This window comes from Thunnus thynnus, chromosome 6 (assembly GCF_963924715.1).
Source record: "Thunnus thynnus chromosome 6, fThuThy2.1, whole genome shotgun sequence".
Lineage (NCBI taxonomy): Eukaryota > Metazoa > Chordata > Actinopteri > Scombriformes > Scombridae > Thunnus > Thunnus thynnus.
Window position 1 is genome coordinate 7457877 of NC_089522.1, and position 14661 is coordinate 7472537.

At 41.3% G+C, this 14661-nt stretch overlaps 1 protein-coding gene across 5 annotated transcripts in view; it reads left to right on the forward strand.

Annotated features, from left to right (window-relative positions):
- Window positions 1-14661, forward strand: part of tns2a (tensin 2a) — a 53966-nt gene that overhangs the window by 10288 nt on the left and 29017 nt on the right. For all 5 annotated transcript variants that reach the window (XM_067591461.1, XM_067591457.1, XM_067591456.1 and 2 more), the window contains exons 2-3: window positions 4809-4914; window positions 5426-5463. In XM_067591461.1, coding sequence (XP_067447562.1) covers window positions 4809-4914; window positions 5426-5463 — 144 coding nt within the window. The remainder of the gene's footprint in view (window positions 1-4808; window positions 4915-5425; window positions 5464-14661) is intronic.

Here is a 14661-nt window from a genome sequence, read left to right on the forward strand (position 1 = left end):
TGTTCTGTGACGGCTGGCAGACGTGCAGTGAGGAAGGGGGGGGGATTTCTGGTTAGAAAGCATCTCTTTGACTCCAGAAACTTCTGGTTCCTTTTTCTGCCAGAAGGCTAAAAATATTAGAAAAAGGACCTTCTTGTGCGTAGCAGATGTAGAAGAGGTGGGGTCTGTCCTGGTACACGGGAGGACACGGGGACGGGAAGAGGAAAGGGAAGGGAAGGCTGTCGGTTTCCACTGACTGTCTGCAGGGATACGCATCAGCACGTGAGTGTGTGTGTGTGTGTGTGTGTGTCTGTGTGTGTGTAGAGTTTTCTTCCTCGGGTTTCAGGTAGCTGTTTACATCTAGTGTCACTTCTGTGGAAATTTAGGCAGGTCCCAGCTGGCGGAGGTTGTGTAGTTTAAATGGTCACATGTACTGTTTGCTTGTGCAGGTTTGTGATCACTAACTATCAGTGATGAGAGATGGATTTAGTTTGATTAACTTGTGTGATTGTGGAAACGTCCATCTATAGTGTGAGTGAATAAATTGATTTGTCCATTTTCCTGCTAAACAAGACAAATCTTTTTTTAAAATTTTAAATTCTCATCTGATCTTCAGCTCATTTCTCTCCGGCAGCAGAAATGATCTAACCAGTAACAGCTTCTTTATTTGCTCATAGACAGTACTGAATAACACATGTTTTACCAGAGGAAGATGTTTTTTATCCATTACAGTGGTGACAGTAATTACTATCCTGGGGACCAGGCCCAGCATCACAGGTTGTTTGCAGTGCTCATACTCTCACTCTACCAGCTGTTTTCTTCTTCCTCTGTTATAATCCTTGAAGTTGTAAACCTGCTTCACTGTGGTTTCCTCTGCTGGACTCCCAGGTTGAGCTGAGTGGAGTGTGCCGATAGATTTGGCACTGGACTCAGTTTGCATAGTGTGCACTTGTCCTGGAAGTCTCCCAATGATACAGGATCAATATCTGGAAGGTTCCAAACTGCAAAACCAACAATTGCTCTGAAAGGGACCTTTGTTTTTCTTACTTAGTGTAATTACGTATATTAATGTTAAATACTGTATAAATAGTTCAAAATGTGAATATTAAAATGCACCTCTTTTTCTACCAGTGTAGTGGCAGTTGCAGTCTTTCAAATGGATAAAAAAAGGTCAGCACTGTTAAAACTGAAATTCATATTTCAGTCAGTTACATATTTTGTTGCCCTTTATGTCAGCAAACTAATTGAAATTACGTTGAAATTACTCAAACAAAGATGGCAGAGCACTGAGCATCTCATTGGAAACTGTAACCGTACCCCCCTGCACAATGAGCGGAGTAGCTTGGCTAGTCAAAGGCTTTTGTTTAGTTATTTCACATTACATCATTTTTTGTAAGGCCGAGTGGCTAGCTGAGCTTGCTAACGTAGCATTTTCCAAAGAACGGTATTTCCATGCACATATGGCTAACACACTTATTTATGCATTTGAACGGCTAGTTACAGGTTTTATTATTGGCTATTATTGAACTTGTCCAGTGGAGAGTGTCGTCTTTGAATCCTTTAACTCATTTTCCATGGCGTGCAGAAGATTGTATTGTAGCCTGTGTTAGTTTGCATAAAGCATTCCAAAAGTTGAAAAATGTAGCCATTACCTGCTGTAGGTCTTAATGTGAGAAACTACAAAAATGGCAGAAAAGCTGTGACAGCTCTGGTTTGAACAGAATATGCTTTGGAGCAATGATAGCAGTAAATGTGTGAATCTTAACAACACTCAACCTTACAGTTACCTCACAGAGACTATTACACATATCACCTCAACCACCATTAAGAAGCTGTTCTGGAGCTTTTGATGATATCACATGATCTTCATCAGCAGATGGAGCTTGCTCAGTCGTCATGAAATTGTAGATGTTCAAATTTCCATTTTTCGGAGAACTAGAAGGACTTCTTGTCCATGTTGCTATAAAAGATGAGTTTGTTCTACTAAATGGACCTTGAAGTGAGATTGTTTTCTCAGCTGCTGTTTCCAAGGTCAAGAATGAAGTTTGAACCTCAAGGAGATCATTACAAGGCATGTTTGCTGAAACAGTGAATACTTTTTAAAGTGTTAGACTTGTATCTATTTATTCCAGTTATAGCATTTACATTTTACATTTTTGATACTGTATTTGTTTCCAGGAATATTTCTGGATATGTTTTTTGGAGAGATCAAACCTGAAACTTTTGGAAAACTCAGTGATCACTCTAAGCACTTGGCTAATATGTCACCCTGAGTAATAAGTGGTTTCCATGGTTGTTGCGTTTTATACAGAAAAGTAACTTGCCACTTCTCTTAGCAACTATCTTTTGAGTATTTTATTTTTTGAGTACTTTATTGGACAGCCAAGTAGTGACAGGAAATGAGGGGAAAGAGAGACGAGGGATGACATGCAAAGATCCCCTGCTGGACGCCAAATGGGGACACTGCGGCTCATGGTTGGCGCCTTCACCCCTACGCCACCAGATGATGTCAGTTGCATGAAATATAAAGTGGTTTCATCTACGTCAGTGGAGATTTACCTTCCTGTTCCCTCTCATGAACCAGGGTTCAGCAGCTTGTATTGGTGTCAATCCATACGGGACCTTACAGCTCTCCGTAGCAGAGTCGTGTAGGACTGTCTCACCATGATTGCGTGTGGTTGGACTATATAGCGGTTTTGATTGTGTCTGAAACAGGAAGAAAGCTGCCAGCTTCTCCTCTTCTGTATGTGTTTATCTCTCAGCCCACATCACCAACGCGGTTTAGCTGACAGTAACTGGTTACTTTTTTAAACTCACCGTGGGCCCAGTGCTTGCACACACAGAGATTATTGCACAAGTTCATAGATGAGAATGAGGACACACTACAGACTATATCCACAAGTACATGAAGAAGTTTGTAAGATGAAGCTTGGTTTTTTCTTTTGTGACTGTTTGTGTTGAGCTCTTTTACATGCTTGGTCACCAGACAATGAATGTCAAGGCAGAGCTAATGAGCAAAGAATACATGAGGTAGCTAAACTGGTCATGAGGAGCATTTGTTGTGTTTGGGGTTCAGGAGAGGGTGGACTTGGAGTAAGAAAGGAGAACTGCCAAATGAAGGATTCATCAAAACAGGATCAAGATAACATAACATAAAACTTTAATGAAGCCTACAGAGATTTTGGTTTGTTACTGCAGAAAAGTTGCGTAAATGAGAATAATGCAAGTCATATTGAGTCAAATGAAAACCCCAACATAAAAAAAATTTCCAAAAGCAATGACTACACACTCTTAAAGAGGGACGTCAATCTCCCAACCACACCATATTACATCACAGACACCAGCCCCAGCACCACCCACCTGGTCCACCTCCACCGTCCAGGCTGCTGCGGTCACAGTACACTTGTACTGGAGCCACTGAACATGGCTGGCAGAGGGTAATGCCAGGCAGGCAGCTGTCCAAACACTGTCCAGTCCCTAGCACACAGTCAGAGCAGCAGGATAATGGAAAAAGTGTGCAAACAGCCCCATTTCTTTGTTACCAAGGAGGAAAAGCACACACAGAGGAAACAAAAACCCCTTTATGTGTATGTATCAGTTTAATTATCCAAAACTATGGAAACGCAGTCGGACAGACTAGCCTCAGCAGCAGGATCCCTTTCTCACATATAGCTGCTGTTTCTTCATGGGTGATGATGTTGATGTGTGTGCTCATATTTGCATTTAGATGAACACATGCAGCAAAATGTACTGAGAGAAACCCTTTTCGTCTGCAGCCTGTTGCCAGAATACGTGTGCCGCCTCTCAGCATGACATTGCCTGTTTTCCCCCTCCTCCCTCTCCCGCTATGTATCCATGCATGAAAACATGCTAAGCAACCCCCGTACTTAGCCAGTGGTCGTTAGCGTTCTCATGTTCAAAGCCTCAGCGGAGTCACGTCAGGCCCAGTCATCTGCGGATCTGATCCCATGTTGGGAAACAAAGAGGCACTGGGCGGGAATGGCTACCATATGAAGTAACACACATGGACACTGATGTACACACTAAAACACACATAGTGACACATATGGATATAAGAAAGAAAAAAAGTGGTGAGACTTCTTTTGCCTTCAACTTCTCTTGCTGACTTTTAAGAATTAGACTAATGCATGTGCACCTTTTTTCTCTTTCCCAAACCTTCACACACACACACACACACACACACACACACACACACACACACATACTAAGGATTATAGTGGGGTATGGGAGGGAACCACAAGGATTATTACTGGAAGAGAGTTACACAACCAGAACAAAAGTTAAACAGGCAAAATCAGTAGAGAATGAATGTAGCATGCATGCACACACACATACACACACACGCACACACACACACACACACACACACACACACACACACACACACACACACATTACTATGCACCCTGGTCTGTCATAAATACCGGTTAGAGCTGACAGGTCTAAGCTCCTGTCATTATTACAGTTTGCCAACTCAAGCATTATCTACTTTCTTACTTTCTGTCTTTTCTTGGAAGGAGTCGGAGCAGTCGAACCACTTTGTGTGTCTTGTTTTCATCCTGTCAGATTGAAGCGTGGCCGGTTAACAAATGAAATGTAACATTTGCCAAGTCAACCTCTTGGATGATCAAACAAGGTCAAACAAGGATTCTCTCAGTGTTTCTGAGAGCATGCAGCTCCGCATACTGAATTAACCACGTCTAGTCCCGTATCCAATTTCTAACTGAGTGTAAATCTCATTTTTCTTTGTGTGTGTGTGTGTGTGTGTGTGTGTGTGTGTGTGTGTGTTTGTGTGTGTGTGTGAGCAGGCGGGGAAGGGAGAGCCCCATATCTTTAAGGAAAAGACCTTCAAGAAGAAGCGGCAGTGCAGCGTGTGTCGCCAGAACGTCGACAACGTAGGCTCCTTCTGCAGAGGTAAATGTTGTATGATCGTGTCTTACTGTTCGTTCACTCACAGCTGAGAGACTCTGGTAGACCAGTATGTCCAGCATATGTCCACTTAGAAAAGATAACCAGCAGCATGTAGGATGATGTGACAAAGGATGGAGGAATCAAGCAATTGACCCCACTGGACTTGTTATTCCAACAAAAGAAGTAGTCAAAATAGACAAAATAGCTGTTTCTCTGGAGTGCTGACATACACCTGCACCAGTCGTGTGTTTCCCTTTAGAATATCAGACAAACATGTGGGATGGGGAGAGACTCATATAGTAATACAACGGAATGATACCAATATTTTACTTGGATCGTGATGTGTAACCTGGCGTACAGTGAAAATGGAGATTATAGTTGGCAGGTTGATCTCATTACTTCAGATGTAGTTTTCACGCCAATATAAGTAACAGGACAATGCAGCTGTGACAGTACTCATTTTTGTTTTTCTTTTTTTCTGTCCTTCTTCCTTCCCTCTTCACATTCCTCTTAGTATGCAAGACGGCCACCCACAGGAAATGCGAGGCCAAGGTAAGGATCAACCTCAGCCCTGCCCCTTCTGAGAACACTCAAAAAAAAAAAACAGAAGAAGAAAATCAATTGTGATATGATCATGGGAAGTATTGAAAGTACTGTCTCATCTATCGGTCTGTTGTTTTGTGTGAAACTGTGGTACAAACTATGAATGAAATGCATTCACATGGACCCATTAAGTCAGATCAGTGATCTGATCTTATGAAGCAAAGGTCAAAACACTCAAATAATAAATGATAAAGGAAACTCGGAACACTTTGGGGTTATATAAACATAATGCTGCCAAAATGTTTTAACTTGACTGCAGAAGTGGTAACTATGGGAAGGAAACATTAATGGTTTTATCTCACAAAGATCACCTGGATTAATATGAGGAATGTAAAACATAATATTGAAAGGTAATGCTACTTGTTAGCCATAAATACATAGATAATATAAATAAGTATAATGAACATAGTTGTCATTTAAATAATATTATCTTGTCACCAAGAAGCTGAAGCATTTCTATTGTCATCTTTTCTAAGGTTGTGGTGATAGAAATATAGGGCAACGTATTGCATAAAATATAAATGTCATAACATCATCACAACATAATATAAAATAAATCTATTAGTATCGATTACTGTATTAATTTAAAATATTTGAAGTCAACAATGTGAACATTACGTGCTGTGGAGCAGGTTAAATGTGCAGTCATCTCCAGCCTCCACCATGACCCCTCTAATTCAGGGTTAAGTCCAAATACTGACCCACTAATCTTGCTTGATGAAACAGCTCCTGGGAGATCCGTGCTCATGAATATCGATGTGACTGTACTGGACAGTAGGAATAATATAGAAGTTCTTTTCTCAGTTGTGTGATTAAGTACATAGCTATTCACACAGTGAGGTGTGAAAAGACCCATGACGGTGACACCATGAGGGCAGAAGTCTCGAGATCTCTGCTAATATGAAGGCAGCTCCGTTGCATTCCTCGCTCAAACCCCACCCTGCTGCCTGAGTGAAAGGGTCATTGATGGAGGGATGGTGTAATGAATAGACAGAGGGATGCAGAGGGGGAGAATGCCAGCCATGGCCAGAGTGGTGAAGAGGGGGTAGAGGCTGAGGCAGGGAGCCTTGGCAGGCAGCGGGCGAAGGAGAGAAAGCCAAGGGCGAAGGCATGTGGCAAAGACGAGGCTCATTCCACCAGCATCCCTCCGTTCTCTTGTCTTTTATCTGAAGAGAGGAGAGCCCTCAGGATGAGTACAGGAATGAAAGGGTGGCTTTGAAAAGGAAAACGCAATAAAAAAAAAGTTAAATAGGTTATCAGGCTTTACAGTGCACCTTGTGATTTTATCCTTGCTTGGGGTTTACATGTTGGTTTGCTTCTGGACATACTGTATTATTCTTTGTACAGTATGTTTGATATGAAGGAAGAGAGATATTAGTAGTTTTTGTTTTGTTTTTTTATCTTGAAAGGCTTCCAGTGTAGGAGAACATACAGTCTTCTAGCAGTATGTTTCATTATGATAGAGTAATTAAAGGGAATAGTTAACATTTTGGAAAACACACGTATTGCAGAGAGTTAGATGAGAAGATCAATACCACTCTCACATCTGTACGTTTAATATGAAGCTACAACTGGTTAAAACTGTGACTTTCACATGTTTTTACACCTTGCATGGATTAAACAAAAGAGATAAGATGTTAATTAGTGAAATATAGAGCTGCTGGTAGGCCGATCTTATTAACTTTGCACAGAGCCAGGCTAGTGTGGGTATTTGCATTCCCTTATTTGCTGTAGATATTTTAAATGGTGCAAGAGGTTCAGTAGATAAGTTGAGTCACTAAAAGGCAGCAGTCATCTTACCAGAACATCTAATTTTTCTAATGTTTATCTCCTTTTGGAGAGACATCCTTGAAATATTCCATGGATTTTATGAAAAAACATGATTTATGACAGTTCCAGAGAAATGCTGGACAAACTTAATTCCTTGTTGAGATTGATTCCAGAAAGCAGCAGGATGTTGTTTGATAGCATTACTGTAACCATCTTATGTGTGGTTGTTAGACAGTGATATCCATCGCTGCTGCACAGGAAGGGAGAGGTCGGATAAGGCAGGGCGTGGGGGTCTGGCTGCTGTGTCCATGTTATCTAATACTACAAATTCTGAAATGCATACGCCATGTCTCTTAATGACTGAGAGATTTGGTACTGTTATAAATCTAAATGATGGATTTCAGCTGTCTGCCTTGCTGATTAGCTTTAGTCTGTCTTCTGTAAAGAGAGACCTGGACTGTGCTAAACGGCTGTCGTTACCTTTGTTACAGGTGTTTTAATTTCAAGGTGTTTCCTCACATTTGGCAGTTATTATCCATAACCTCGTGTTGAATCAGCCACCTCTACCCTGCTGCATGAAATTATTTACCCTGTTTGTGTGTGTGTGTTAACACACATCTGGAGGTCTACCGTCTGTCATCTGTAAACCATCCTGTTCTCACCAGGGTTCTATTTACACCCACACCCAAATTGTGTTGCGCTTGGTGACAAATCCTCTGATTACAACACCATCCAGTATCCTGTAAGTGTGTCTGCTCCAGTTATCTGGAAAAAAAACATACCCATTTTTTAAACTTTCGTCCCAGAGAGAGTGATTGGTAGTAATAGTTTGACAGACTATACAATTCATGAGTTTTCTTTGGTCGTCCTCTCTCACTCTGTTCCCTAATCTTTGCCCACAAGGTCAACAGCCTCCAGCTGGCCCATCTCTATTCTATTAAAAACAGAGACTCTCTCTGACACACAAACAGAAGGCCATAAACAGTTTTATTTCAGTATGTTCTTCTCTCAGAGAACAGTTCCTCCTTATCTTGATCCCAAGTGGAAAATTTAGTCCACAGGGAATTGTGGGGTTGGTGGGAGAGGGTGCATGGGGCCCAGGGGCAAAGAGATGGAGAGAAGGTTGGGGTAAGACAATGAGAAAGGGGAGGTTGGACAGTGCGAGAAGGAAGGATTAAAATTTGTGAAATGCAGCCCGTGACGAGTCGACTGGTCTGTCTGTCTAATTAGGCAAGAAGAGGCATTTCCGCTGGTTAGAGAAAAAACTCCATCAGTGACTTACTGGCTATCTGCTTTGCTCATAGACTGAGTCACACAGGAAATCACAGCTTCACTGACTTACTGACTGACTGACTGACTGACGGTATAGCTGATTGGCAGAGAATCATAGACAGAGAGTGGTAGACATCTAGACTGATTGATGTGGTGATTGGCTGAGTGTTTGTTACCGTAAGTATGGACTAAAGGTAACAGCTTTGCAGAGTTGTCTGTGCGATTAAAAGCACATGTTGGTGTGTCATTGCGTGTGTTTTGGAGAGAAAACACACCCAGTAAAACACCAAATGATTACATCTTAAGCCTATTATTAGTTGCTCAACATTGTTTATGGTTTCGACTAGGGCTGAATCATTTGACCAATCTGACCGATACTGCTAATGCAATGTAACCTGTGATTATTTTCTTTAAATAAAACTACAGCTTTAAACGAGATATGATTATAGCAGGCTGTATCACAAACTTATATCGCTTCTAAATGAATAGACTCATATAAAATAATGCTGTTTCTAGTTGTTGAGGTGCACTTGGGGTTCATCTATCAGTCAAGACAAGTTAGCTTGACCAAGAACAAGTTTAGCTCACGTTTACGTTAGCTGTATAATTGACATCAGTAGCTAGTTAATATAATCTGGACATTCAAAGATGTGAATGAATCCTGCTAGATAAATGTTCACTTATGGTTATAAAGACATTCTGCTGGTCGCATGTGACAGTGTTTGACATGGGACTGACTAACGTGCGATACTGTTGACAGCTCTACACTTTAGCTGCTTTAGCTAACGTTAGCTTAAGAAACTTTTAAGCTTAAAATAATGACACAATGTGCTTGAATGTTTAACAGGAGCATAAATGACAGACTCCCGAGAACTCTTTTAAACTGTTACGCTCGATAATTTACAGAAAAAACCTTAACTCGCTACAGCTGAGGAAATTTGTCAGCAACAGTCAACATTACAACTGCCGAAATCAACAGTCGCTGGTTTAAACTTTCACCTCCAGCTAGTTAAGACGCTGTTATTTAAGTTATAATTAAAGTCATAGCTCTTGCAACTCGAAAATGGTTCTCTTTCAAATTGCAATTTTGATATAAAAATTATTAATCATCCAGCCCTAATGAGTAGACCAACAAACTTTAAGTCTTAAGATTGTCCAGTTCATAGTACTGACTGGAAAAATGGTGGACTGATAAGCCATCCTACAGATGGTGTATGTTGGCAGGGCAGAGCTGTGTATCACAGTAATTACAATCCCTGCTTCCTCTGTGTGTATCAGGTTTCCTCCTTGTCAGTCGTCTTATCCACTGAACATGTCAAAATACATCTTACATGAGACAAAGTCGTGTTCTGCTCAGACTGCCTGCTCCTCTCTACAAGAAGAGGATGTACAATCAAGTACAGATAGATAGAGCGGAAGTGGGGGAGGATGCAGGGATGAGAGGAAGAACAACAAACCCCGCCTGATGTTTTTCTAACATAAAACCCCTTTCATCAGGACAGTTGTGGTTAGAGTCCTCCTCCCCAGCCCCTTTTCAGTTTTAGTAAAGAAAATGCATACTAGATGAAAGAGACGGATAGGGAAACACTTTTTCATATATTGTTTAAACCTGATTCTTTCTTGAGTGGAGCCATTTTCCTTAAAGCCATGGGGTATATATTTATTTTTTGCACAGCTAACAGGCAGTAACTTCACTTCTTCACTTCACTCCATTCAGCATTGTGTTTTCCTTTTTAACTTCACATTAACTAAACTGACCCGAACAAAACCGTGAAGCAGAAACATAACGTAGGAAATGATGAGGATATGGAATGATGGAGTAACCGTAGTCCATGTTTTCCCAACATGCAGCTCAACATCACAGCTGACCCAACATCCCCCTTACCATTCAGACTTCCTGTATGGGAAAACCTCCTGGTCAAATCTCTCCCTGACTGTTGCAGTGATGTCATTGTTACTGTGGGAATATGTTACACTTTGTCCTTGTTGCTGTTAAAACATGTCAACCACAGTTTAGTTTTGAAGGTTAAATCTAGCGATATTCAATACCTTGCCTGTGTCGAAGTTCATTGGTTCCCACTGAAGATGTAAACCTTCAAAAGCAAAAAGACTGTTCACGAATATGTAATTTAATTTAAAAAAAAACAGTTAAAGATGACCTACAGACATGTATTAAGCTTGAAGTTTAACTTCTGAACACAGGGTGTCTCCTACTTCACTGGAAAGTCCGATCTCAGTGTTTGTGCACTTGAGGCTTCGGGTTACCACATCACACTTTTGTAAGTTGCTTGGCATTGTACAGTCATTTTTAGCAAACGTTACTCAAACAGGAGTAAAAAGTGCATTTGTTGGGGACTTTTTTCAGCCGCAGATTTGACGCTCTACACAGTATTTAAGGCAGAAGGATGCTGTATTTAGGACTTAAAATAAACTACAGTGCCCATGTTCATTGTAATGAAGGGACATGTCACCCAGTGCAGTTGTGTAGTTCATCGATGTGGTTTTAATAGTTTGAGTAGTATTCAGGCTTTTGTTACACAGATGATGCCTGTTGATGACTAATACATCGTTGGTTTTGGTTTTGATTTGTGAATCATAAGAAAACTAGAATATCACCAGCCTTATCCTTGTAAAAACAGCAAAGCGAAAGCATGGATAAAATTATTGTATTTATATTAAAAACACTGATAATAAACAGTTTACTCATTCGAACAGTTTACTGTAAGCAAGCCTCTGACTCATTTCAGTAATTGGTGGAAGGCATCATGGAAATGTTGTTTGGGGTCTCTGATTGAGTAATCTCTTGTTAACACTTTGTGGCCTTGAGCTCAGTCCTCTGGTTCCCCCCCCCCCCCGCAGGCCCTGCACTTCACCAAATATTCATGCAGTCAGCGTGAGTCATTCAGGATAACAGGATCCAACTGTATCGTTTTAACATGACCGGGACTAAGTCTGTCTCTGCTGGCTAAAGGAGTCGCCACTTTATCACAGACAGCTCTGGTAATTGCCGAGATAGGCCGGCGTGTTTTGAGTTCACGCTGCGTGCACGCTTGTGTGCTATGTGTGTGTCAGTGCAGTGTGCGGGCTGAGCCAGGGAACGAACAAGTGAGTGAGTGAGCGATGTTGATGAGAGTTAAAACCATAAGCATGACAGCTAACTTAGCCAAGTTGGTACTCTGCCAGACCACTGTGTGTGTGTGTGTGTGTGTGTGTGTGTGTGTGTATGTATATGTGTGCACCAGCAGGGGCAAAAGCCAGACTAATTGGCCAGTGGGTTTGGTCTGTCTTCCATATAACACCGGAAGAGACAGTTTGGGTATCTCTGCTACCAGGGATCTTAAATATTGACACCCACGCTGATGCAGGACGTGAGTCACAGATTTGAATGATATCCACAGTAACTATTTGTACTGGCTTTAAATTATAGCCAAATTCACATTATGACAAATCCATAAAAATAACTATTAAGTTAAAACTTAATGAAGTCCAAAGTCTGTGATATTGATCTGACTAAATATAGCAAAAGTACAAATAACATTCCGGTAGAGTTCTACCAGATGTGTGCTTCTGACTGATGGGGTATTCCTGCCTTTGTGTCTTCCTGTCTAGCAACCCGAATGTTGAAATTCCCCCTCAGGCCTCAATGAGATGATAAACAAAAAAATAAAAATAAAAAAATCACAGGAAGACAGTAAAAACTTTCACCACAAGGCCTTCTTCTGTGTGTGTGCTGTGGTGTGCTGCAGAGGAAGATGAGCCCAGAAGCAGCTGTTGACAATGTACAATGCTCGTCTGAAGAATGTGAATGCATTTTTGTGCATATGGTAAACTCTGTTTAGGCTGAGGAGTGCTGCAGATATAGAAAGAGCAGGGGACATGGTGCCTTTGGGAATTGTGTCTGCGCCTTTTTATCAGCAGGATGAATGACAGAGCTGCGTTTGAGGGAAGCTCAACCACAGAGGGCAGAAACGGAGGGAAGGATTGAAGATCTGTAATAAAGCTCTGTGTTGGTTAGTTCACAGGAGATTTTTCCATTGTTGATCTCTCCAAATCTCATCTCAGCTCATGTCTTCCTGCTTTGTTTATTTACTCAGGTTTATTTTTGTCCAGCTCTCCAGCTTTCAGCCCTTGTTTTGCTTCGGAGGAGGATAAAGATGGGTGGCTGCAGTTTTCTGTGTGTGTTTTGTATGTATGTATATGTGCTTCGGCCCTCCACGTATACATGCACCTATGAAACCCTCTGTGCAAGCAGCAACATGTGTGCATTCTTGTTTGTGTCTTCCATCTGCACAGCTTTATGGATATATCTGAGCATGTGTGTGTTGTCAGTGTAGTCATAACTGTTGACCCCCAGCTCCATAACAGGGAATTGCATCCCACTCGGTCATTAAAGCTTGACCGCAGGGACCCATGTGACCTGCGATATCTTCGACCTCCCTCTCAGCTGCTTGGAGCGAGAACGAAATGCAGACAGACAGAGACCCCTTTCTTTCCTTTTGGGGTCAAAAGAAAGTGTGGGAACAAGAAACAAAAGAATGAGAGGGGGAAACATGCTGAACAGTGAGAAAAAAAATTTGAAAAAGAAAGAAAACACAGATAAACGCTTTGGTAGCTGGCCTCACATACAGAAAAGCACTAAAAGTGTGATTATAAGTCCAGAGGATAGAAGTGTTTCACCCATAGGTGTTGGTTTTGCTTAGTCGTGGCCTTGAAGTCCCCTTGTTTTAGGCTGGGTGCTTTCTGGTTTTCTCATGAAGTCCACCTTGTGATGATTAAGAGGCATTAGACATGTGGGGTGCATTTGAAGGATAGTTATATGGCTAAGCCAGGTAACTCTCAAAACTGCCATAAAATGATTCCTGCAGGTTTGTGCAAAAGAGAGACCATCTGCATTTTTGACTTGCAGACATACATAAAAAAAGTTTTTTTTTTAAGTTAGTCTTAACATTAAGACATTGCTGTCAACCTTCACATTGCCAAGCAAACTTCAGCCATTTCCATGGATGCGTGGGGTTCACAAAAGATAATATATGGATGAAACTTCTGATGCCTTGCTAGACTTGTGAAGCCGGGGCTCAAAACATAGATAGTTAATTGCAAGAGCGTGATAAACAGTGCAGTGCTAACTAATACAAAAATCCTCCCTGACTGTGCTTATTACCCACATGAGAACATCTTCCCAAACGAAGGCTCTTTGAGTGACATTCCAGTACAGCTGCAGTCAGAGAGCATGTAAGAAAGTGGGATTTCTATCATCTTGTGAGATCCAAATTGTTCCCCTAAAGGCCTCTTTACACTGTGGGATTTTTGGCTGTCTGAGACAAAAGCAGACAATCGTGAGAGAAACGTGGTGGAATCTTTGGCCGTCAATCCGAAATGGTCCTAGATCACACTGTGAGACATATTCATCAATTTCCTTCTGACAGAGAACCAAATATGTCACGAATTAAAGACCAAATTCTCACAATGTGTCTGCTGCTACAACCCATGTCTACAAACCCTCAAAATATGACATGAAATGATGTAGAACAGGGGATTTTTCAAAGTCTGAGACCGTGGGCCCCCCTCACCCTTCTTTAGCTTAGTCTTGCTCAATTCCTGGATGCCTGTGGGATCATGATTAAGTTATTTGATCCCACAGACACTCAAGAGTTGAGCCAAGATAGCCTAATATTGCTGTTTGACATAACTTCAGACTACACCAAATACATAAAACTAGTCTGTCCTGAGGCATTTATTAATTTCTGACTCTGGAAAAGTGTGAAAAACAGTAAAATTCCCTATAACTATTATATCTCTTTAACCAAATCACACAGATTTAGGCTACTCTATGTGATCTAATAACTAATGTCATATATTTTCACTTCCATCCACTGAGCCTCCCATGAAACTGTTTGGACCCCCCCTGGGGAGGCCAGCCTCTGATGTAGAATACACTGGCTGGCGCGACATTTCATATGTGCAATTTTTTAATAAAGTTTAGGGGAAAAAAATACAAACACGTACCCACAAACCAAAACAATTGTGACAGAACAAAAAAGAATTTTGGGGGACTCTGACAGAGGAGAAAGCTGTCCTCATTTTTCTGCCTTTTCAAAACACAAG